This window comes from Mandrillus leucophaeus, unplaced genomic scaffold (genome assembly GCF_000951045.1).
Source record: "Mandrillus leucophaeus isolate KB7577 unplaced genomic scaffold, Mleu.le_1.0 Scaffold257, whole genome shotgun sequence".
Taxonomy (NCBI): Eukaryota; Metazoa; Chordata; class Mammalia; order Primates; family Cercopithecidae; genus Mandrillus; species Mandrillus leucophaeus.
This window is the reverse complement of record NW_012102665.1, coordinates 175,231-198,806: the sequence shown is the minus strand read 5'-3', so window position 1 is coordinate 198,806 and position 23,576 is coordinate 175,231. Positions and strand designations below refer to the sequence as shown.

At 36.8% G+C, this 23,576-nt stretch overlaps 1 protein-coding gene across 2 annotated transcripts in view; it reads right to left on the bottom strand.

Moving 5' to 3' along the window:
• Positions 1 to 23,576, bottom strand: part of ANKRD12 (ankyrin repeat domain 12) — a 133,829-nt gene that overhangs the window by 79,558 nt on the left and 30,695 nt on the right. The window contains exons 2-3 of one of the 2 annotated variants that reach the window (XM_011983912.1): positions 14,911 to 15,048; positions 2,100 to 2,247 (exon numbers count right to left, since the gene is read on the bottom strand). In XM_011983912.1, coding sequence (XP_011839302.1) covers positions 2,100 to 2,247; positions 14,911 to 14,997 — 235 coding nt within the window. In that variant the 5' untranslated portion in view covers positions 14,998 to 15,048. Of the gene's footprint in view, positions 1 to 2,099; positions 2,248 to 14,910; positions 15,052 to 23,576 lie in introns of those variants that run through there. The other variant, XM_011983910.1, reaches the window with a different exon arrangement.

Here is a 23,576-nt window from a genome sequence, read left to right as displayed (position 1 = left end):
CCTAATTTTGAACTGCACAGATCCACTTACACAGGAATTTTCTTCTGCCTCTCTGCATCCCTGAGACAGCAAGATCAACCCCTCCCCTTCCTCAGTCTACTCAGTGTGAAGACGATAAGGATGAAGATCTTTATAATGATACACTTCCATTTAATGAACAGTAAATATATTTTCTATTCTTTATGGTTTTCTTAACATTTTTTGCTCTAGCTTAAAGAGTACAGTATATAATAATATAACATATGTCATCTAAGACTTAGTAAAGAAAAAAATAACAGAGTACACAAAAGATGTGTTAATTGTTTATGTCATTGGTAAGGCTTTGGTCAATAGCAGGCTATTAGTAGTTAAGTACTTGGGGAGTCAAAAGATACACAGATTTGACTGTGTAAGGGGGGGAAGGATTGGGTTAGCGCCCCTAGTCCCCACATGGTTCAAGGGTCAGTTGTGTTTTAAATCCATCAAAATTTTGTTTGGTGACAACATGTAACTTTTCAAATGGAAGAATAAGTGTTATGAAATAGTCTTACAGAGAGTTACAATATCCCAACTAAAGTCCAATAGTAGAAAAAAATGTAAGGGGGAAAGTGTATATAACCCAATTTTAGACATATGAATTAGGTTACATTTATTCAATACCTAAATTTTTATCTTCCTAAGTAACATTTTCTCCTTTATTTTATTCTAAATAAAATAAAAATCCATCTGATCTGATGACAAAGGCTCTCATGAAAAGATTATCTTGAAACTTTATTCCTTAAAAATACTAACATTCTTCAAATTTATCAAAATCTATTTTTCGAACAACTATCAGAAATATACTCTCATTGGAAAACAAAACCCGAGTAACGTAATTTAAAAATGACTAGCAAAGAAACTTTTAATATGCGAGAAGAGTTCAATCTTAAATGGCTGTCCAACGGCACATAAGCACCTTCTTCTCAGCTAAGCGACCTAGTAATAGCTTGAGAATATCACTTAGGATGCTTCGGGGGGGAAAAAATAGGTTCTGAATCTCCCAAAGAAACCAGTGTAGCTTAAAATGAAAAAGCACATGATTTCGTAATCACTGCAAGAAAGAGCAATCTTCAAAGTTTAAAAATGTCATGAGTGTTTAAGAACAATTTTTAATTCACACAACAGCAGTGGCAAAATACACAAAAGGAGACCTGGCTACCAAAAGCGTATACTACACGATTTTCTAAAGCTATGTTAGTATAGAATGTTTCAAAAATCTTATGAGTATTTTCAGTTTCTGGAGTCAAGATCATTTCTGAACTGACCATTAAAATGACTAGAAAGATATAGGCAGAATATAATCTATGTACATAAACTCAGAATGGAATACTTTCTCTGAGGCTACAACATTTTTAAGAACAGTTCATTATTAATATTTCATGCAATGACTAAAACTACAGTAAATACATACATTCAAGTTTATATTAGTTTCAAAAATCAGTTAGTTCAGGGCTAAAACACAAGCTAGTAATTTATTAGATAGTAATAATAAGAATCTCATCTGCTATGAATAACTGGGATTGGTTGATTTCAAGTATCAATTTCTGGTATGTAGGAGTTTTGGGAAACAAAAATTCTATGAAAAGCACTGAGGCAGTTTAGCCTCAATTTGTGTGTGTGTGTGTGTGTGTGTGTGTGTGTGTGTGTGTGTGTGTGTGTGTGTGTGTGTGTGTGTGATGCATGTTTCTAATTCATTTCTGAATCTAAAGTGCCTAAACTTCTTTGGGGTGTGACCTTATGTTCATAAAAGCTCAATAACTTTTTCTCAAATCTGCATATTCTATTGCTTATCACTGAGTAAATTTTAATCATTTGAGTGCTCCCCCCAAAATTAATTTCTTGATGAAGAAATTCACAATAAACATTCAAAGAGTAAGGAATAAAGAAAATTGTTGTCATCTCTGGTTAGAAACCACACTTGGCATGACAGATGAATTTCTGCCCCAAAATGATAAATCTGAAACAGTGAAATACAAATATTTCTCAATAAACTGGGATGTCAAGAGGAGTGGTGTACAAGAAACAAAAATCAGAATTAAAGAATGAACAAGACTTTACCAGAGAACAGCAAATTATTCTACCTGTGTCTGAATCTCGTTCTTCATTTCTTGATGGGCTAATGGTAAAAGGAAGTTTACGTTTCATGGATGATTTCTCTTTCATCTCCTTGCTCACATCACTGCGTTCAATTTTTGGAGTTTTGCTGTAGGATGCAATCTTGTCTTTACTCTATTAAAAAGTCAAATAGAGTAAAGTTATATCAACATTAGCTAAGCAATACAGTATAGAAACCCCTCCTTACTGGGGAAAAACATACACAAAAAGAGAGACAGTGTTACATATCACTGTATTCAATATACTCAAGACTCAGCTTCAACAACTATATTTTTTCCTAACCTGTTTCATATTTCCCTACTCTTATTTAATAACATAATTTTATATTTATTTTTAAATATTTTACGTTCAGGGGTACCTGTGCAGGTCTGTTATATGAGTAAATTGCATGTCACTGGGGTTTGGGGTAAAGATTATTTCATTACCCAGGTAATAAGCATAGTACCTGATAGGCAGTTTTTTGATCCTCTCTCTCCTCCCACCCTCAAGTAAGCCCCAGTGTCTGCTGTTCCCTTCATGCCCATGTATACACAATGTTTAGCTCCCACTTATGAGATCATGTGGTATTTGGTTTTCTATTCCTGCATTAGTCTGCTTAGGATTATGGCCTCCAGCTCCATCCATGTTGCTGTGCAAAAAAACACGATCTCATTCTTTCTAATGGCTGCATAGTGTTCCATGGTGTGCATATACCACATTTTCTTTATCCAGTCTACTGCTGAAGCACATTTAGGTTAATTCCATGTATTTGCAACTGTGAGTAGTCCTGCAATGAACATACGCATGTATATGTCTTTGTAATAGGACAATTTATATTTTTTTGGGTAAACAAAAATGGGATTGCTGAGTTGAATGGTACTTCTAACAACAATTTTAAAACAACAGTAAAACAAAATATCTTACATAGAACCACTATATCTAGATGTAGCGCCAATGAATATGTAAATTTTAAAAAGCAATTCTGAATTGAATCAAACTGATGGTCTTTTATTTAAAAAATAAAGTTGGCTGGGCATAGTGGCTCATGCCTGTAATCCTAGCACTTTGGGCGGCCAAGGTGGGGGTATCACCTGAGGTCAGAAATTTGAGACCAGCCTGGTCAACATCGTGAAATCCTGTCTCTACTAAAAATACAAAAAAGTAGCCAGGTGTGGTGGCAGGTGCCTGTAATCCCAACTACTCAGGAGACTGAGGCAGGAGGATCGCTTGAATCTGGGAGGCAGGGGCTTCAGTGACCTGAGATCATACCACTGCACTCCAGCCTGGGCAATGAGAGCAAAACTCTGTCTCAATAAATAAATAAATAAATAAATAAATAATCTGTATCAGCAGTTCTCAAAAGGCTTCTTGACTAGCAGTATCAGCATCACCTAGAAACTTACTAGAAATGCACAATCTCCGACCTACTGAATCAGAATCTCTGGGGCTAGGGCCTAATGATCTGTTTTTAATAGTCCTGCCACATGATTTTGATGCATAGTAAAGTTTGAGAACCACTATTATTTATCAATAAAGAAGAAAATATGTAAGGGTCACAGGAACCAAAGAATAATCTATCCAGGTCAGTAGATTACAACCCTATTTCTTAAATCAGAAAACCAGAAATGGATTTATAATTCAATTCAGAAAAAGAATGACATACCAAATAAAAATACTGTGTACTTGCCCAGTTACGTGAAGTGACCTATAGGTAATATAAAGTTCACTCCTATAATCAAACATCCAAATTGATACGGCACATCTAAAACCAGAGCATGACAACTCCTTTGAAAGAAATGTGCTTCATACTGATAACTAAGCCACACTGCCTTAGCAGGAGATCTTAAAAGAACATTCCCAAGCTACGAAAATAAGTGATATTTATCATGATTGCAGAAATTCTCAAAAGCAAATGAAAAGTAGATTCAGACTATAAAAGATACCAGTTTTCAATCCAAGACGAAAAATAAAGGAGAGATGAGGAGGAAAAAGGGGCATGACAAATTAATGTCATTTTTTTTAAAAACCAAAAGATGACTCTAAAAGAGCAAATGAATAAACAAACCTTTGGTGAAATCTAATAATGAAAATCAGAGAAAAGATTAAAAAAAACAACAACACTGAGATTGAGCCTGTATACAACTATAGAGGGAATATTAAAAAGTTATTGAAGAATGCTGTTGGCTGGGCATGGTGGTTCATGCCTGTAACCCCAGCACTTTAGGAGGCCGAGGTGGGCGGACCACTTGAGCCCAGGAGTTTGAGACCAGCCTGGGCCACATAGGGAGACCTTGACCTTGTCTCCATAAAAAATTTAAAAGTTAGCCAGGCATGGTGGCATGCGCCTGTGTTCCCAGCTACTTGGGAGGCTGAGGCAGGAGGATTGCTTGAGCTGGGAGGATTGAGGCTGTAATGAGCCATGTCCTCACCACTGTGCTTCAGGCTGGACAACAGAGTGAGATCCTGTATCCAAAAAAAAAAAAAAAAAAAATGCTGTATTTAGTTTTATACTATTAAAAAACTTACAGACTGTAAAAATTCGGTAATTTCCTTGGAATATATGGATTACTAAAAATGAGCTCATGAGAGGATGACAGGAAGGGAAAACCAGAATAGACCAATTACCATAGAAAACAGTAAATCAGGCTGGGTGCAGTGGCTCACATCTGTAATCCCAATGCTCTGGGAGACTGAGACGGATGGATCACTTGAAGACAGGAGTTTGAAACTAGCCTGTGCAACGTAGTGAGACCTCATCGCCATAAAAATTTTTTAAAAACTAGCCGGGCACAGTGGCACACAACTGTAGTCCCAGCTACTCAGGAGGCTGAGACAGAAGGCTGCAGTGACCTATAATCACGCCACTGCAATCCACACTGGGTGACAGAGCAAGACCCTGTCTCTAAAAAAAAAAAAAAAGAGGAAAAAAAAGATAAATCCATAGTGAAACATGTTTAAAAAGGCACCTACTCCAGCAGATTTTACAACAGAGTTTTAACCAAATAAACAAAACTTCAAGAAACAAGTATTTTCCATTTCTTATAAATACCAGAGCACAGAAAGATTAGAAGTTACCCAATTCATTTTAAAAGTCTAAAATAAAACTGATACCAAAAACAGTACAAGATACAAAATTACAGACAAAAATCAACTTATGAACATAAATGCAAAAGTCCTTAACAGACTATCAAGCCAAATTCAGTATCTCAGAATATATTATAATCAAGCAGGGCTCATCTAGAGAATGCAAGGATAGTTCACGGATAGAAAACCTCTTAATTCACTGTATCAAAACATTAAAGAAAATCAGATGATGGCAAGAACAAAGTGACAATAATAATAACAATAAATTCTACATTCATTCTTGATCAATTTCCAAGCTTTCAAGCAAAATCCTCGAGTTATTTTTTCACTTCTGCCAATGAAATGGAGCTTCAAAGACAAGGTGTTTTGCTTCATAAGGTTGTTCAAAATGTAGGTTTTATTATATGGTGAGACCAACAAATCAGGATATTACTGCTATGGAAAAGATTGTTACTCACAGTTCCAAGGGGTGGGGGGCATGCCATGCCACATCATGCCACCCCAGACCACACAGGGAAACACCAGGGTGGTTGGTCAAGAGGTAAAAGAAGAAAGATGAAATGTGAGCAAGAGCCTTTATTGTAGTTTCCACAGGAAAGAAAGTGTGAAGCAGGGTAAGCAGGCTTGGGATTGGCTACCTTGAATAATTTCAGTGGGCTCTGGGGTATAGGAGCTGTTTCCCTAATTGATACCTGGTTCTGGGGTGATCAGGACAGATGGCTAGTGGCCCAGAATGTGAGAGCCCAACAAAGTTGGGAATTTGGATGTGGGGTCTAGATAGGTCAGTCTGCGAATGAAAGATGTGCTCAGAGTGAGTTTATTATCTCTAGGAACTGGCTAGGCCTGGGAGGTATAGTATCTCAATGGTCAGCAATGCCTGAGAAGTCAAAGCATCAGAAATACAGAAAATAAAAAGACACAGCTAATACACAGGTTAACACACAAAACTCCAGTAACTTGCCTTAGAAAATGAATCATTGTTATGAATAAAAGATTTAAGAATCACTTAAAAATCCCTTCTCCCTTGCAGCTATATAGGATACAGGTCTGTGCTACAAAATGAGTTTAAAAAAAAACCTATGTGATATCATATTGAAAGAAAACAGCATAGGAATATATGGAATATGTTCTCCCGTGCAATACGGTGATAAGTGTAACTATTCATAACTGCTAACTACTTGTTATGTCCTCTATAAAACTGTCCTTCAAGGCGTATTTGAACAAAGGGTTTCTGTGAGATTCTTAATACTTTAACTTTCAAAAGAAATATTTTTGATAGTCGTGAAATTTCTGTATTACCGAAGAGTAGAAATACTCTATCGAATTCAAGAGACTCTCATTTGCACATACTAGGCTCATAACTCTGTTAGGTTTATTATCGTAAAACATTTCTGGAGTCTTTTCATTTAACATTATTGTCCCAATAACTGGCAACAACCATCATACATAATAATGAAAGCATCAATGGTAAGAATTATCTTCTATTAATTCTATTAAATGATGTATTGATAGCCTTTGTCATCTCAGTAAGATAGAAAAAATGGTAAAAAATGTATCCAGAAAACAAGAATATATATACACACATGCACATATATAATCAGAAAAGTCGGGAACAACATCAAGGCATACCTTGGAGATATGGCAGATTCAGTTCCAGACCACCATGATAAAGCAATTATAATGATAAAACAAGTCACACAAATTTTTTGGTTTCCCAGTACAAAAATGATGTTTACACTATGATGCAGTCTAGTAAGTGTGCAATACTATTATGCCTAAAATATATATATGCCTATTTTAATTTTAAAGTACTAAATATACTGAAATATGCTAAGGATAGCATGGGCCATCAGCAAGTTGTAATCTTTTTGCTGGTGGAGGGTCTTGCCTCAGGTTGATGGCTGTTCATTGATCAGGACAGTGGTTTTTGATGGTTGGGGTGGCTATTACAATTTCTTAAGACAACAATGAAGTTTGCCGTGTAAATTGACTTTCTCTCACAAGAGATCTCTCTGTAACATGCAATGTTGTTGACAGCTTTTACCCATGGAACTTCTTTCCAAATTGGAGTCAATCTTCTTTAACTCTGCTGCTGTTTTATCAACTAAGCTTATGCAATATACTAAATCCTTTGCTGTCATTTCAACAATGTTTATAGCATCTTCACCAAGGGTAGATTCCATCTCAAGAAATACTTTATTTCCTCATCCACAAGAAAGATGAGCTATTTTTTCTCTTTTGCCAATGAAATGGAGCTTCAAAGACAAGTGTTTTGCTTATAAAGTTGTTTTAAAACTAGGTTTCAAGTTTGATTATGAGATTTCAGCAATTCAGTCACATCTTCAGGCTCCACTTTACTCTCATTCTCTTGCTTTTTCCAATCCCATCCACAGTTAGTTCCTCCACTAAAGTCTTGGACCCCTCAGTCATCCATGAGTGTTAGAATCAACTTTTCCAAACTCTGGTTAATATTGGTATTTTGACTTCGTCTCATGAACCACGAATGTTTTTAATGGTATCTAAAATGGTGAATCCTTTCAAGATGGTTTTCAATTTACTTTGCATAAATCCATCAGAGGAATCACTCTCTACGGCAGCTACAGCCTTACAAAGCATATTTCTTTAATAAGGCTTGTTTGAAAAGTTAAAATTATTCCTTGACCTATGGGCTGCAGAATGGATTGCATGCCAGCAGCCATGAAAACATTATTCTCCTTGTATATCTCTGTCAGAGCTCTTGGGTGACAGCTCATTGACATGTTGTCAATAAGCAGTAATATTTTGAAAATAATCCTTTTTTCTTAGTAGGTATCAACAGTAGGCTTAAGCTAGTCAGAAAACCACGCTGTGAACAGATATGCTGTCATCAGGCAGTGTTTTTCCATTTATAAGCTACAGGCAGAGTAGATTTCACATAATTCTTATGGGTCTTGGCGTTTTTGCAATGGAAAATGAGCACTGGCTTTAACTTAACAGTCGTCAGCTGCATTTGTCCCTAACAAGACAGTCAGCCTGTCCTCTGAAGCTTTGAAGCCAGGGATTGAATTCTCCTCTCTAGCTTTCAAAGTCCTAGCTGGTATCTTTTTCCAATAGAAGGCGATTTCATCTATACTGAAATCTGTAGTGTAGCCATCTTCATCAAAGATCACAGCTAGATCTTCTGGTAACTTGCTGTAACTTCCACATTAGCACTTGGTGCTTCACCTTGCACTTCTATGTTATGGAGACAGCTTCTTTCCTTAAACCAAACCTCATGAACCAACTTACACTAGCTTCAGACTTTTCTTCTGCAGCTTCCAAACCTCTCTCAGGCTTCACAGAATTGGAGAGAGGGCCTTGCTCTGGATTGAACTTTGGTTTAAGGGAATATTGTAGCTGGTTTGATCTTCTATCCAGACCACTCCAAACTTCCTCCGTATCAGCAATAAGACCGTTTTGCTTTCTTATGGTGTGTTCACTTCAACAGCAGTTTTAATGTTCCTCAAGAACTTTTCCTGTGCAAAAGCTGTCTCAGCTTTTGACATACCTTCCTAAGCTTAATCATTCAGAGCTTTCAACTTAAAATGAGAGACATTCCACTCTTCTTTTTCACTTGAATACTTAGAGACCATTGAAATACAATTTCAAAATTGCTGTTTCAGGGAACAGGAAGGCCCAAGCAGGGGCGGAGTTGGAAGAACAGCCAGTAAGTGTAGTAGAACACATACAGTATTAAGCTTGCCATCTTCTCTGCATATAGCTTGTGGTGCCCACAAAACAATTACAACAGTAACAAAGATCACTAATAATCATAATGATAATGAAAAAGTTGGAAATATGAGAATTATCAAGATGTGACACAGAAACAAGTGAGTACGTGCTGTTGGAAAAATGTTGCCAATGAACTTGCTCAAAACAAGGGTTGCCACTAATCTTTAATTTGTAAAAAGCACAATTAACTGCAAAGCAAATAAAGTGAAGGGCAATAAAATGAGGTATGCCTGTAAACCAAAATGTTAACAGCTATCTGTCAGTGGTGCCATTACAGTTGGGCTGAGACATAATTCTCTATGTCTCTCTTGCATTTTTGCACATCTTGCAAGCAGAAACACTAACTTCCTTCGTCCTGGACTATCTTTTCATGGGTATCTGTATGATAAATAGCCTAGAAAGAGAGACATAGTGTCTCCCTCTAAAGCAAAGGACATACCTGTTTGCTGTCCAGTGTAATAATGTCTCCTTCTAGGGAAAAGTTCAGGCAGACTTACTGCCCATCATAAAAGATTTGGGGTTTCTACCCTGTAATACAACCCACTGCATATGCAGTTGTCATCTGCCCATCACTGCATCCCCCTTGTGAGAAGTGAAGCTCAGGGAACAGGCACACACACTGATACTCCGGCTACTGCTATTGCTGAGTAGCAAATATTCCCTCATCACTGACCTAGCAACTGTGTCTTCTGCCAGCACCCATGAAGCTAATTAGCTTACAAGTAGGGTAAAATCTCAGAACCTTCACAGTTGTTGACAAGGTAATTGGTAATTTCTATTTTCATTATTCTTAAATGTATTTTCTAATTCTTCACAACGAACATGTATTATAATACTTGGATAATAAAAAAAAATTATCAATAGTCACTTGGAAAGGAAATAATGAATGTCTGAACTACACTGATGACGAAAAGATACGAAAGAACTATTCAGATGGTTAAAACAATTAACATCCCCTCTCACATTTTATGAATTTAACCAGGTTTTAGATTATCTTAACAGATTTTATAAAAGATCTGTTTTGCAAATTATAAATACTGATTTATAGCTAAAAGAGTAGTAGAGAAATTTCTAAACTAAACTAGAATCAATGGGAGGAAAAGAACACAGATGAGCAGTGAAAGGTGTGAATATTCTTGCCAAAATCCTAACTATTTTAGTATTTAATGAGAGGACTTTACATAAAAATTAAATTGCTATAAAATACGATTATTTAAGTTATGCTCTACTTAAATGAATTTAAGGAGTGAAATTTTGGTTTAGGTTATTTTATTAATTTAGGACCTCATAACAGCAATAGTCTGTCATATTGAACTGTAAACGGGGTGTCTACTTACCTAAGAGAACTGTTCAAAAAAATCAGAAAGGAATAGAGAGAGACAGGCTCCTGCTCTGCTGCCCAGGCTGGAATGCAGTGGCACAAGCATAGCTCATTGTAGCTTAAAGTAATCCTTCCACTTCAGTCTACCCAGTAGCTAGGAATACAGTTGTATATCACCACATTCAGCTAATTTTTTTTTTTTTTTTTGGTAGAGATGGGGGTCTTGCCCAGGCTGGTCTTGAACTCGTGGCCTCAGGCAATTCTCCTGCCTTGGTCTCCCCAAAGCACACACTACAGGCACGAGCCACCATGCCCAGCCTCATTTCTAAAAATGTTATGGGGGAAAAACAACTTAGCAGAACCCAGAAGCTGGCTTCAACGCCACTCACTATGAAAAGACAATCAAAGAAATATGCAGTGAAAATATACACATGAATAATGGTCATGCCTTCTACCCCCGACCCCAACTTACTCACTTTGTCTTAAAAACGAGCAGCAACATGGTCTACACCTAGCATCTTTGGAATAAAAACTACAGCCCTTCCTCTCAAGGTAAAATAAGGGGTTAAATATTCACTAAAAAACTGAGGAAAATACTTCTAACAATAGCTTTTGACATCAAATTGCACTGAAATCCCAAAGCATGGCAATTTAAGTACAATGCATGTTGCCTTAGAAGAGCTTCTGATCCTTACCCAAACTAGTGATCTTGAAAAACATACAGTTAAACAGAGACTGAGAATAAATACATCCCTTTATGTAAGCCAAACATTTGTTAACTAGAGGAATGTAATAGTTTGTATTCATTCTTGCCATTTATTTTATAAATCCAATGATTAACAAGTATTGTTAACTTAACTAATGAATGTTTTAAATAGAAATACGTTAGTGAAATATTTGGTTTTTGCTATTGTTGTTACACTTTTAAGAAATCACACTTTTTTTCGCACCACTGCACTTCAGCCTGGGCGACGGAGCGAGACTCCGTCTCAAAAAAAAAAAAAAAAAACCAAAAAAAAAAAAAAAAAGAAACTACAACTTTTAGGAGGGCAATATTCAGGCACTACTTATTTAGTGACAACTTTCAAAAGATACATGAAAAGTACATAGGAACAATTAAAGCTTCACTGAGTTTAGCCTCATAAATTCAAATCCAAAAAGTGGCATCAAGCAGCCCAGATGAATTTCCACAAATGTAATCTTCACTATACCTAAACATGCAGAAATAAAAGTTCTGATGCTTTCTTCAAGTTTAACATTGTATTCTGTCCCCACATCTCCACGCAAACTACTTTCATCAAGGTCATTTAAAATGCTTCAATGGCCTCGCCTTTCCTATTAAACTCTCTGTTGCATTTGGCAATGCAGACTCTCTCCTCCCTTAGCCATTCTCTGTGGAAACTCCCTTGGTTCTCTCTCTGTCCTCCTCTTCCTTTGTCTCTTTACTCCTCCTAAAATATTTGAATTCCTCAGAGTATATCCTCCTCCATTCTTGTGCCACTTTATACACACTTTGTACACTCTTTTGCATACTTACTTTCTACAAATCCTCGTATATTTATTTCCAATCTAGACTTGTTTTGAGTTCTTACACTCATATGTTACTGCCTACTAACCACTTCTACTTGGATGTTCCCAGGGCCAACTCAGTTCAGCAAGTACAAAGCAAATTTATTCAAACAACCTGTTCCTTCTCTTGAATTTCCTTTCAGGAAATGGCCCAACCATTAACCTAGTAACGGAAACAAGCATCAGAGTGGACTCAGACAATTTTTTCTCCATGCACAAGTTTAATGCATTCAACAGCTTTTTGATCGGCCAACTTCTCTTCATCCCGAAAGCCACTGTCCACACTGCCTCCTACTTATATTTAATTAAACAGCACTCTGACTGGTCTTTCTATGACCCTTCCCTCCCAAGTCACTGACAACAGAATAAGTTCCAAGATCCTTCACAAGGCACACAAGGCTATAATGAACTGCTTTTTGTCTAGTGCTAGACTCACCTCCCATCCTCCATAGGCTACATCCCAACAAGTTTTTCATTTGCTGTTTCTTTCACTTATACTACCCTTTACTTTCACTTTCCTTCTGGTCAAATATGTATTCAACCTTGAGAACCCAGATTAAGTACCTATTCTACTGTTAGGCTATCCCTGAACCTGTTAAGTAGCATTCTCTCCTTTTTTCCTCCCATCACTATACACTCAGTAGTTTCATTAATGAGCTTATTACACCGGTATAGCAGTTCTCAAATTATGGTCCCTGAGACCAACTGAGGAGATCTGCAAGGTCAGTATCTTCATAATAACATTAAGATGTTATTTTTTATCTTTCTCATTATCTCAAGAGTATATATTGGGGTGAAACTTCTAAAATTGATTGTGGTTGTGACTGTACAACTCTGTAAATATAAAAACAATTGAATTGTATACTTTAAATGTATGATATGTGAATTATATCTCAATGAAGCTATTTATTAAAGATGGCAAAATCAGCCAGGGCATGGTGGCTCACATTTGTAATCCCAACACTTTGGGAGGCTGAGACAGGTGGATCACTTGAGGCCAGGAATTTGAGACTGGACTGGATGACATGATGAAACCCTATCTCTGGGCATGGTGGTGTGCACCTGTGGTCTCGGCTACTCAGGAGGCTGAGGTGGAAGGATTGCTTGAGCCTGGGAGGTCAAGGCTGCAGTGAGCTGAGATCATGCCACTGCACTCCAGCCTGGGCAACAGAGCAAAACTCTGCCTCAAAAAGGAAAAAAAAAAATGGCAATATCAAGATATTCCTACCTAGATCAAAAAAAGACTGACAGAATTCATGGCTGAAGACTTGCCTTATAGTAAGTACTAAGGAAAATTCTTATACCAGATAGTAACTTACATCTATAGGAAGAAACTAAGAATACCAAAATCAGTAAATTTATGGGGAAACCCGAAACTTCATAAACACAAATTTCTCTTGTTTCTTTAAAAGATACATTTTGTATCAAACAATTATAACATTCTTTTGTTGGGTTAATAACATATCCAGATGTAATCGATGTTATATAAATAACACGAAGGAAGAAAACGGAGCTATATTGAAACAAAGCTGCTATATTTTACTGGAATTGTGTCAAGATCAACCTGTAAGTAGACTGTGATCAATTAGGATGTGTATTACACTCTCTAGGATCAACAATCTAAAATAATAAATCAAAAAACACAGTTTTAAAAAATCAGAGAAATTAAAATAGTACACTGAAAAACATTTAAAACCAAAAATGGCAACATAAAAGAGGTAACAAAAAACACATGGAATACATAATAAAGAGCAAAATTGCACATATAAATTATCATCAGATATAAGTCATATCAATAATTACATTAAATGTAAGTGGACTAAATACTGTAATCAAGAAGAGTTTGCCAGTGCAATCAGGGGAAAAAAGTGAGGGAATAAAGGTAATCAAGCAAAACAAGAAATATCCAGACTGGAAAAGAAGTAAAATTGTCTTCATTCACAGATAATATGATGCCATACGTAGAAAGTCCTAAGGAATTACAAATTGTTAGAACTAATAATTGAATAAGATCACAGGATACAAAGATAACTACATCAAAAATAATTATATTTCTGTACTAGCAATAAAGAACCCAAAATAAAACTATCCATAATAGCACTGAGAGAATAAAATACTCACAAATAATTTACCAATAGAATGCAACACTCTTACACTGAAAACTACAAAGCACTACTGAGACAAACTGAAGATCTAAGTAAATGAAAAGATATTCCATGTTCAGGGATTGGAAGACAGTATTAAGATGGCAATACGACTCAAAGTGATCTACAGATGCAATGAAAAAATTCAATAAAATTCCTTCAAAATCCCAGCAGGTATTTCTAGAAACTGACAAGCTGATCCTAAAATTTATATGAAATCATGAAGGACTCAAAACGATTTTGGAAAGAATAGTTTGAAAACTTATACTTGATTTTGAAAGCAGATTTGGGGTTGCCTGGAGGGTTTGGGGTTGCAGTGGAGACTGACTACAAATGGGCAACACAGATCTTTCCAGAATGATGGCAAAGTTCTAAAACTTTATTGTGATGATGGTTGCACAATTTCATTAGCTAAAAATGTCTGGGAACACCTCAGACATCTTTCCATAAGAAAATGGCTTTAAAAAAGACTTAAAAAAGCAAACAGAAAAAAAATTCAAAGACAATGTATAAAACCAGAGATAAGGAGAGACTAGGAATAGTGAGACCAGTTAGGAGACAAATTGCAGGAGTCCAAATGAAGGTTCTGAGGGTCTAAATTACATAAGAATGAAAAAGGATAGATATAAAAAGACAGAATTACATGTCATTGACAATGACTAATAATAAAAATTTTTCCCTCTCTCAATCATTATTTCTTAATTGCACCATCTTAGTAATTGTGTTTTACTTAGTAGTTGTGTGTTCACCTTAGGGAATGATAAACAATCACTTCCCCAGGAATCCAATTTATTTCTAAAGAGCATAAATGGTTTGGGTTTACCCAGCATCCATATTGGTTTTTATCTTATGAGAAATTACTAAAAATACTTAATTGGGAGTCTTTTTCCCAGTTCAAAAAGTCAACAAATCTTTAGTATAATCACATACCTTTCTTCCATATGGTTTCTCTACCATATTGCTGTCACTGTCAGAATTTTCACTCTGAACTGGTTTTGTAAACCCAGATTTGGGCATTTTATAGCTGTTCAGCTAGCTGCTTCTTTTGTCAGTCTTCTCATCCTGGATCTGTAAAGAATGGATAGGTAAGGGTTATTTGAATACATATACAATAGAACCTACTTGAAGTTTATGAACCAAAGTTAGTTCAATTTGTTTTCTCTCTGTCTCTGTAAGATACCTTATTTTCTCAGAGAGGCTATCCTAAGCTAAAATAAGTTTTCGCTTTATTTTAGCTTCTGGTTCTCTTAGTCAAGTCCACTCAGCTTGTCACCGAAAAGAAAGGAGAATTACTTTTATAAATATCTTCCCATATTCTCTAGACAAGTAACATCTCCAGCTTTGGGTATCCAGAAGCAGTGGAAGTGGAAGCCGTGACAAAACGTTTCTCTTTTCAGTAGGAATCCATAATGGGAGCTCCTAATTGATGCCCTTGTAGTTTTGTGTTGGTTTGGAAGTCATTTCTGAAGACCCAATCAAGAACCTGCTAGGTTTGATCAGTAATTTTACAACAACTAATTCCCTACATTAAATCCTTCCCATTTAAAATCCCTAGAGCAGTTTATTTTCTTTACTGAACATCCTCAGCCATTTAGTCACTTTATCCAACTATTCACTAATATACTTCTATTGTACTGCAATCACCACTGTATACATTATTTTATTTCCAATTCATTCAGCCTTCTCTTTCCTATTCTACAAGCTTAATAGGTCAAAGATTCTCCCAAGAGCTTATGATTATGGCAAGTTTATGACTGAATGATGCAGAAAAAATTCCAAGGGGCTTTACATATTAAAGAGGAACCTATGAGGCTACAACTATGTTGCTGTCAGATAATCTATTACCTACATGGGGCAATTTAAAATTAATTAAAACGAAATTAAACTACCCACTGTACTATACAGCATAGATACACATTTATGTAATCACAGAAAGGTCTACTGCACAGCACTGGGCTAGATTGAGGCTGTTGGCCAAGGGGAGTATTTACTTCAGCTACAACAACAAGCAGAATGACTGACAAGATTACTTTGAACTCTTTCAAGCTATAAATCTCCTACAGATGGATATCATAGATATAAGTCAGCTGTCATTCTAGTATCTACGTAAATTATTAAAACTCAAGACACCTTGAACAGAATATTAGTAAAATCTGCTGTCCTGTTAGTGCTTTAAAATTTCTTTCGTTTTGACAGAAACAAAACCAAAACTCCCTTAAATAAATTGAGCTAATTTGTAAACTATCAAAACCATATTAATCTGGCAATAATTAAATTAGACTGCATTACAATACAAAAAACTACTAAAGAAAAATTGTTCAGATCTTTCATTTTATAGAGAAGCAAACAAACTTGAAGAAATTAAGAAACATTTTTAACATTACACTCAAGAAGCAGAACTTACCTTGGGGCCATTCAACTGTTTCATTAACATAAACAATCATTTAAACATAGCACTGTCCTCAAAGCTAGCCATTGGTAAAGCGTATGGAGTTAAAGTTATGAGCCACATGAAAACAAAAAGACTGGCTCAAAAGCAAAACTGAGCTTTTGCTTTTGATATAAACATCAGCCTAAGTGAGACTGTGAAGATAAAACGATGTCTCCTTTGTAGATGAAGCAAAGCAAGTTATTAGTGAACTAAAGGAGTGCCAAATATTTTTTGAGAACATTCTACAGGGCAATATTATTATACTAAATAGATTCTATGTAAAGAAAAGCTTATATTATTTCTCAATAACTACTTAAAAAAATGCCACCAGTAACAATAAAAATCACAACTGGATTCCAAAAATATTCCTTCAATCAACAAACATTAAGCATTTAATATTGAGTTAGCTTCTGGGTCCAAGATGTATACTGTAATCCCTAAAGCAATCACTATATAATAACTACACAAAAAGTAATACAAATCACACTAGGTAAGTTAAAATGGAATATTAAAAAAATACAAATAATCCAATGGAAGGCAGGAAAAGAAAAACTGAGCAACAAAGAACAGAAAGAACAAAATTATAAAATGATATAGATCTAACCCCAAATACGAATAATTATATAAAACACAAATGGCTTAAACACACCAAGAGACAGAGAATGCCAGATAGTGGGGAAAAAATCAACAAGAAGTTCGCTTCAAATATAATAATAGGTAGGTTAAAATAAAAGAATGGAAAAAGAACCCATGGAAGTACTTGAGTTTCCAAGTGCTTAGGAAGAAAGCAAGCTTGAGTGGCTATATTAACAACATCAACAAAACAGACTTCAGAACAAAGAGGGACATTATATATGACATATTGATAAAAGGGTCAATACACTAAGACAACATACCAATCCTACATATGTATGCAACCAACAACAGAGCTTCAAAATACATGAAAAGAAAAACTGCCAACTGATAGACAAAACAGATAAATTCATAACCACAGCTGGAGGCTTCAACTATTATACTTTTTATTGACAGAACATCAGCAAGGATTATATAAGAACAGAAAAACACCATTAATCAGTTGGTTCTAATTGATATTTACAGAAATATCTGCTCAACAACAGAATACTCTTTCAAGGGCACACAGGACATTCCCCAAGATAGGCCACATTCTGTATCATAAAACAAACTTCAACAAATTTAATTAAAACCATACAAAGTATGCTCGTAGACAACAAAGAAGTTAAACCAGGCCAAGTATGGGAGCTCACACCTGTAATCCCAGCACTTTGGGAAGCCAAGGTGGGCAGATAGCTTGAGCCCAAAAGTTCAAGACCAGCCTGAGGACAACATGGCAAAACTCCACCTCTACTAAAAATAAAAAAATTAGCTGGGCATGGTGGTCCGTGCAGGTGGTCCCAGCTACGTGGGAGGAGTGCTTGAGCCCAGGAGGTTGAGGCTGCAGTGAGCCATGATCACGCCACTGCACTCCAGTCTGGGTGACAGAATGAGGCCCTGCCCCTGTCCCCGTAAAAAAAACCAATCTTTATAATTTACTGTATTAATTCAAACCACAAAAATATATGACCATATCAACAGATAAGAGAAAATGTGTTAGATAACATTCAATACCCATTAATAATAAACAACTCTCAGCAAACCAGAATTAGAAGGGAACTTGAATGCTTTCTCTTCTAAGATCAACAATGAGGCATGGATGTTGAGTTCGCTTTTACCATTCCTATTCAACATTGCACTTACTGGCGGTCCTATATAGTTCAATAAGGCAAGAAAAAAAGGGCATACAGCTTGGAAAGTGGTAAAATGGCCTTATTTCCAGATACCATGATAATCTATGTAGACAAAGATATCTACAAAGAAGCTATTAGAACTAATACATGCCTATAGGAAGGACATAGAATACATGATCAATATATAAAAATTTATTTCTACATATTAGCAATAAGCAATTAGAAATTAAAATTAAAAATACAACCTACAACAGCACCAGAAATACTAAATTCTTAGGGATAATATAACAAAATATGTGTAAGAATACATGGTGAATATGTGAAAAACTTTTTCTACATACTAGCAATAAGCAATTAGAAATTAAAATTAAAAACATAACCTATGATAGCATCAAAAACACAATTCTCAGGAATATAGCAAAATGTATATAATAAGACTGTACAATGATAAATACAAAACACTTCGGAAAGAAGTGAAAAAAGATCTAAATACATAGAGAGATATGCCATGCTCATGAATCAGAAGACTCGATGTTGTTAAAATGTCAGTCTCTCCAAATTGCTCTATAAATTCAAGGCAATCCTAGTCAAATTTCCACGATCCTTTTTTTCTCTTTTTGGAAACTGACAAATTGTTTCTATAATGTATATGAAAATGTTAAGAACCTAGAAAAGTCCAAATAATGTTGGGAAAAAATTAATTGGTAGACTCACATCACCTGACTTCCACAGTTACTAACAAAGATACAGTAAGCAAGACAGTATTTACTAAAGACAGACTTATAGATTAATGGAACAGAATGGAAAGTCCAGAAACAGATCTACACATATACATCCAATCCAACAGATTTTCAACAAATCTGTCAACGTAATTCACTGGGAAAAGGATACATTCCTTTCAATAATGGTCTTGGAAAAACTATATATCCAAATGCAAAAAAAAAAAAGAGAGAGAACCTTGACCCTTACCTCACTCCACAGAGAAAAATTACCTCAAAATGCATCATAAATCTAAATTTGCCGGGCACGGTGGCTCAGGCCTGTAATCCCAGCACTTTGGGAGGCCGAGGCGAGCGGATCACAAGGTCAGGAGATCGAGACTGTCCTGGCTAACATGGTGAAACCCCGTCTCTACTAAAAAATACAAAAAATTAGCCGGGCGTGGTTGCAGGTGCCTGTAGACCCAGCTACTGGGGAGGCTGAGGCAGGAGAATGGCCTGAACTCAGGAGGCAGAGCTTGCAGCAGGCGGAGATCGCATCACTGCTCTCCAGATTGGGGGACAGAGTGAGACTCCATCTCAAAAAAAAAAAACCAACACTAAATTTATGAGCTAAAACTACACCACTTCTAGCAGAAAAAAGAATATTTTAGTGGCCTTGGATTAGACAAAGATTTCTTAAATAGGCAATGAAAAGCAGAAATTACGAGAGCAAAAAATGGATAAATTACACATCATAAAAACTTCTGCTCTTTAAATGATCCCGTTAAGGCATTAAGAAAATGAAAAGCCAGCCATACTGGGAGAAAATACTTGCAAATCACATCTTTATAAAGGACTTATATCCAGATTATATAATTCTAAAGGAATTATATCTGGAACATATAAATAACTCTTATGAATCAATAAGATAACCCAATTTAAAAGTGAGTAAATGATTTTTTAACAGTTCAGCAAAGAACACATAGTGAATGGCAAATAAGCACAGGAAAAGATGTGCAACCTCACTAGTCACCAGGAAAATTAATGAGATGTTCTCACTCATATGTGAGAGCTAAAAAAAGTTGATCTCATGAAGGTAGAGAGAATGACAGATACCAAAGGCTAGGAAGGGTATCTGTGGACGGTGGGGCATGATGAGAGGTTAATTAAAGGGTAGAAACATAAATAGAAGAAATAAGTTCTAACGTTTGACATCACAGTATGTGACTATAATTAACAATAGGTTATATATTTCAAAATAGCTAGTAGACAGGACTTGAAATGTTCCCAACGCAGAAATGACAAATAGTGATGAATATCCTAAATAATCTGACTTGATCATTACATGTTCTATGCATAGAATAAAACATCAGATGTACCCCCATAAATATGTACAAATATTATGGGTCAATTAAACGATTAAATTTTTAAAATAATAAAAATGAGATGTCACCCACCGGAATGGTTAAAATTAAAGACTAAGAAGACCAAATGTTGGTGAGAAACTGGAACTCTCAAATGTGGCTGGAGGGTGAGAGGGGACGGGCAAGATGTATAGCGGTACGGCCACTTGCTAAATGAAAATACTTGGTGGTATCTTCATGTGGCTAAGAAGAGTTCTTCATATTCCTCCAATCTTTGTGTAACAATCTTGGTGGCTATTACACAGATTGCACTTCAATTTCCATGCCCTAAGGGCTGCACAGAGGTATTAATACTTGTTCAGGGCTACTTTCCTGTTTAAGCCAACCAGCTGCAAGCTCTACTGTAGACTTTGTTATCCAATGGCTAAATGATGCAGTTTACAGATTCTATTCTGCCTTTGAAGATGTTTCTTCCCTTAAAATTAGTATGTTCTTGCTCCTTACAGACCAGTCTATGTATTGAACAGCAACTGACTGGCAGGATTATCGAACACCAACTGACTTTCAGGATTAACATTCTCTAAATGTATGCTATTAGACCATTTTCCACTCTAATTTACAGCAGTAAAATATACCTTCTTCTAAAACAAAATAACCCAGTATTCTTTTGGTGGTTTTTTTCAAATGGCATTACTACTTGGGATCACTCAAGGGATACTAAAAATATATTGTTCAATATCACTGCTATTTCTAAATAATTTTGTTTTTAATGAAGGCAAAACATTCTAGTTGCTATTCTGAGGTACCAAGATATACATACATCAAAAACTCTAGTGTAAACTAAACATCATTTGGGTGAAGAAGATGCACAGATGCCTTTTTTTTTTTCAAGTATACGCACCTTAAGAACTGAGTTTGGGCTGGGCACAGAGGCTCCACACCTGTAATCCCAGCACTGTGGTAGGCTGAGACAGACAGACTGCTTGAGCTCAGGAGTTTGAGAGCAGTCTGGGCAACATGGTGAAACCTCGTCTCTAGAAAAAATTTAAAAATTAGCTGGCCATGGTGGTATGTCCCTGTAGTCCCAGCTACTGGGGAGTCTGAGGTGGGAGGACTCCTTGAGCCTGGGAGGCAGAGGTTGCAGTAAGGTAAGGTTGCACCACTGCAGTCTGGCCCGGGCAACAGTGCTACTCCAACCTGGGTGACAGAGCCAGACCCAGTCTCAAAAACACAGAACGGTATTTGTCTGTTTTCTAATTCAGTCAAAACTATAACCAAAACTAAAATTTTCTATCATTCAAAGATATTAGGCAAACAGAAATGTTCACCTAGCTGTGACTCCTCATAGATAACCAATATCATTATCATAGCAATGTCACTAAACTAATGCTAAGTTATAATAACAAGACTAGCAGAATCAAAACACACAACTCAAGACAACAGCAATGATACACAGATAAACATCCTTCTTGAAAGCTGAGGTAAGTGCAATACAACAAGTCTTGTTTGACAAACTTCTTACTACAATAACTAAATTGACTCTTCAGGAAACAAATAGTTCTTTTTTGTTCATGAATTGTCCTTCATCCTAAGGCTAACAATTTGGAGAAAATTTTATCTTAGCAGAGAGTACAAAATCACCTATAGGATGAGGTTGAACTTTGTCAAAAAGAGGTTTTGGCTGGGTGTGGTGGCTCACGCCTGTAATTCTAACACTTTGGGAGGCCAAGGCAGGCAGATTGCCTGAGCTCCGGAGTTCAAGACCAGCCTGGGCAACATGGTGAAACCCCATCTCTACTAAAATACAAAAAATTAGCTGGGTATGCTGGCACGCGCCTACAGTCCCAGCTACTCAGGAGGCTAAGGCTTAAGAACTGCTTAAACCAGCAAGGCAGAAGTTGCAGTGAGCCAAGATAGTGCCACTGCACTCCAGCCTGGGTGACAGAGCGAGACTGTCTCAAAAAAAAAAAAAAAAAAAACAGAGGCGGCTTTGAAAAGCTGATCAAGTGATCAAGAAGGACAGAAGCCTTGGGACCATTTCTGTGGAGGAAAAACTACTGAACACTGACAAAAGCAGGGAGAAATGGAGGAAAATCCAGTAACAGAGAAAGACAACTCAGACTATTTACAAGATAGGACTGAGAGAAAAAAACACCTCTAGTTGCCAATGTGGCCTAGAGGACTACGGGGAACAGAAATAATAGAACTTGCAAATCTATATGCTACAGACATGGAGACTGCACATGTATAACACAAGTGAGTATCTACAGAAGTGTTCCAACTACACAAAGTCTATTTTGAGATCACTTTATAGTCCTGCAGCATTTAGTGAGTTCTCTCAGAATCAATGCTTTAAATGCTTTGGTCATATAAAAACTTAGCCAAGAGCGGTGATGCACGCCTGTATTCCCAGCTACTCCAGAGGCTTAGGCAGGAGTTGCTTGAACCTGGGTGGTGGAGGCTGCAGTGAGTCGAGATCACACCACTGCACTCTAGTCTGGGCAACAGAGCAAGACTCTGTCTCAGGAATGAACAAATTAAATAAATAAATAAATAAATAAATAAATAAACGTTTTGGTCTGTTTGCTCTAGTCACTATCTTCCAACTTAAGCTTGACTTGAAAATTCTTCATAGCAGTTTCACAAAGCACTGAGATTATTCCTCAGCTTCCACCTGTAAGACAAGAAGGGGGCAGGAGGGGCCAAGATGGCCAATTAGAAACAGCTGCAGTCCGTGGCGCTCTCAGAGAAGAATGACAACAGCAAGTGAATTCAGCATCTTCAACTGAAATGTCTAGGTTCTCACACCGGGACTGACTAGGAGAACGGCATGACCCACAGATAACAAAAAAAAAAGCAGGGTGGGGCAATGGCCCACCCAGGAGCACTGGGGAGCCAAAGGAACCGCACCCCCAGCCAAGGGAAGTGGTGAGTGATGGTGTAACCCCACTCAGGAAACCATACTTCTCCTACGGATCTTTGCAACCATGGATCAGGAGATCCCCTCATGAACCCAGGTCACCAGGGCCTTAGGTTCAATATACAGAGCTGTACGGAGTCTTGGCAGAGCAGTTGCTCAGGCTTACACAGAAACCCGGGAGTTTTACAGACTCCAGCCTTGAGAATCCCAGCAAGGTGAGAAATCTACCCATAAACTCCCCTAGGAAGGGGGCTGAATCCTGGGAACCAAGCAGTGTCGTTCTGCGGGCCTCACTTCCATGGCACCTCAACCCACTGGCTTGGAATTCTAACCAGCCAGTGCAACAGGCTAGAGACTGCCTAAAATGGATGAGTTCCCAGGGGGAGGGGCGGCTGCCATTTCTGCAGTTCAGTTGACCCAGCTGTTCCAGCCTGC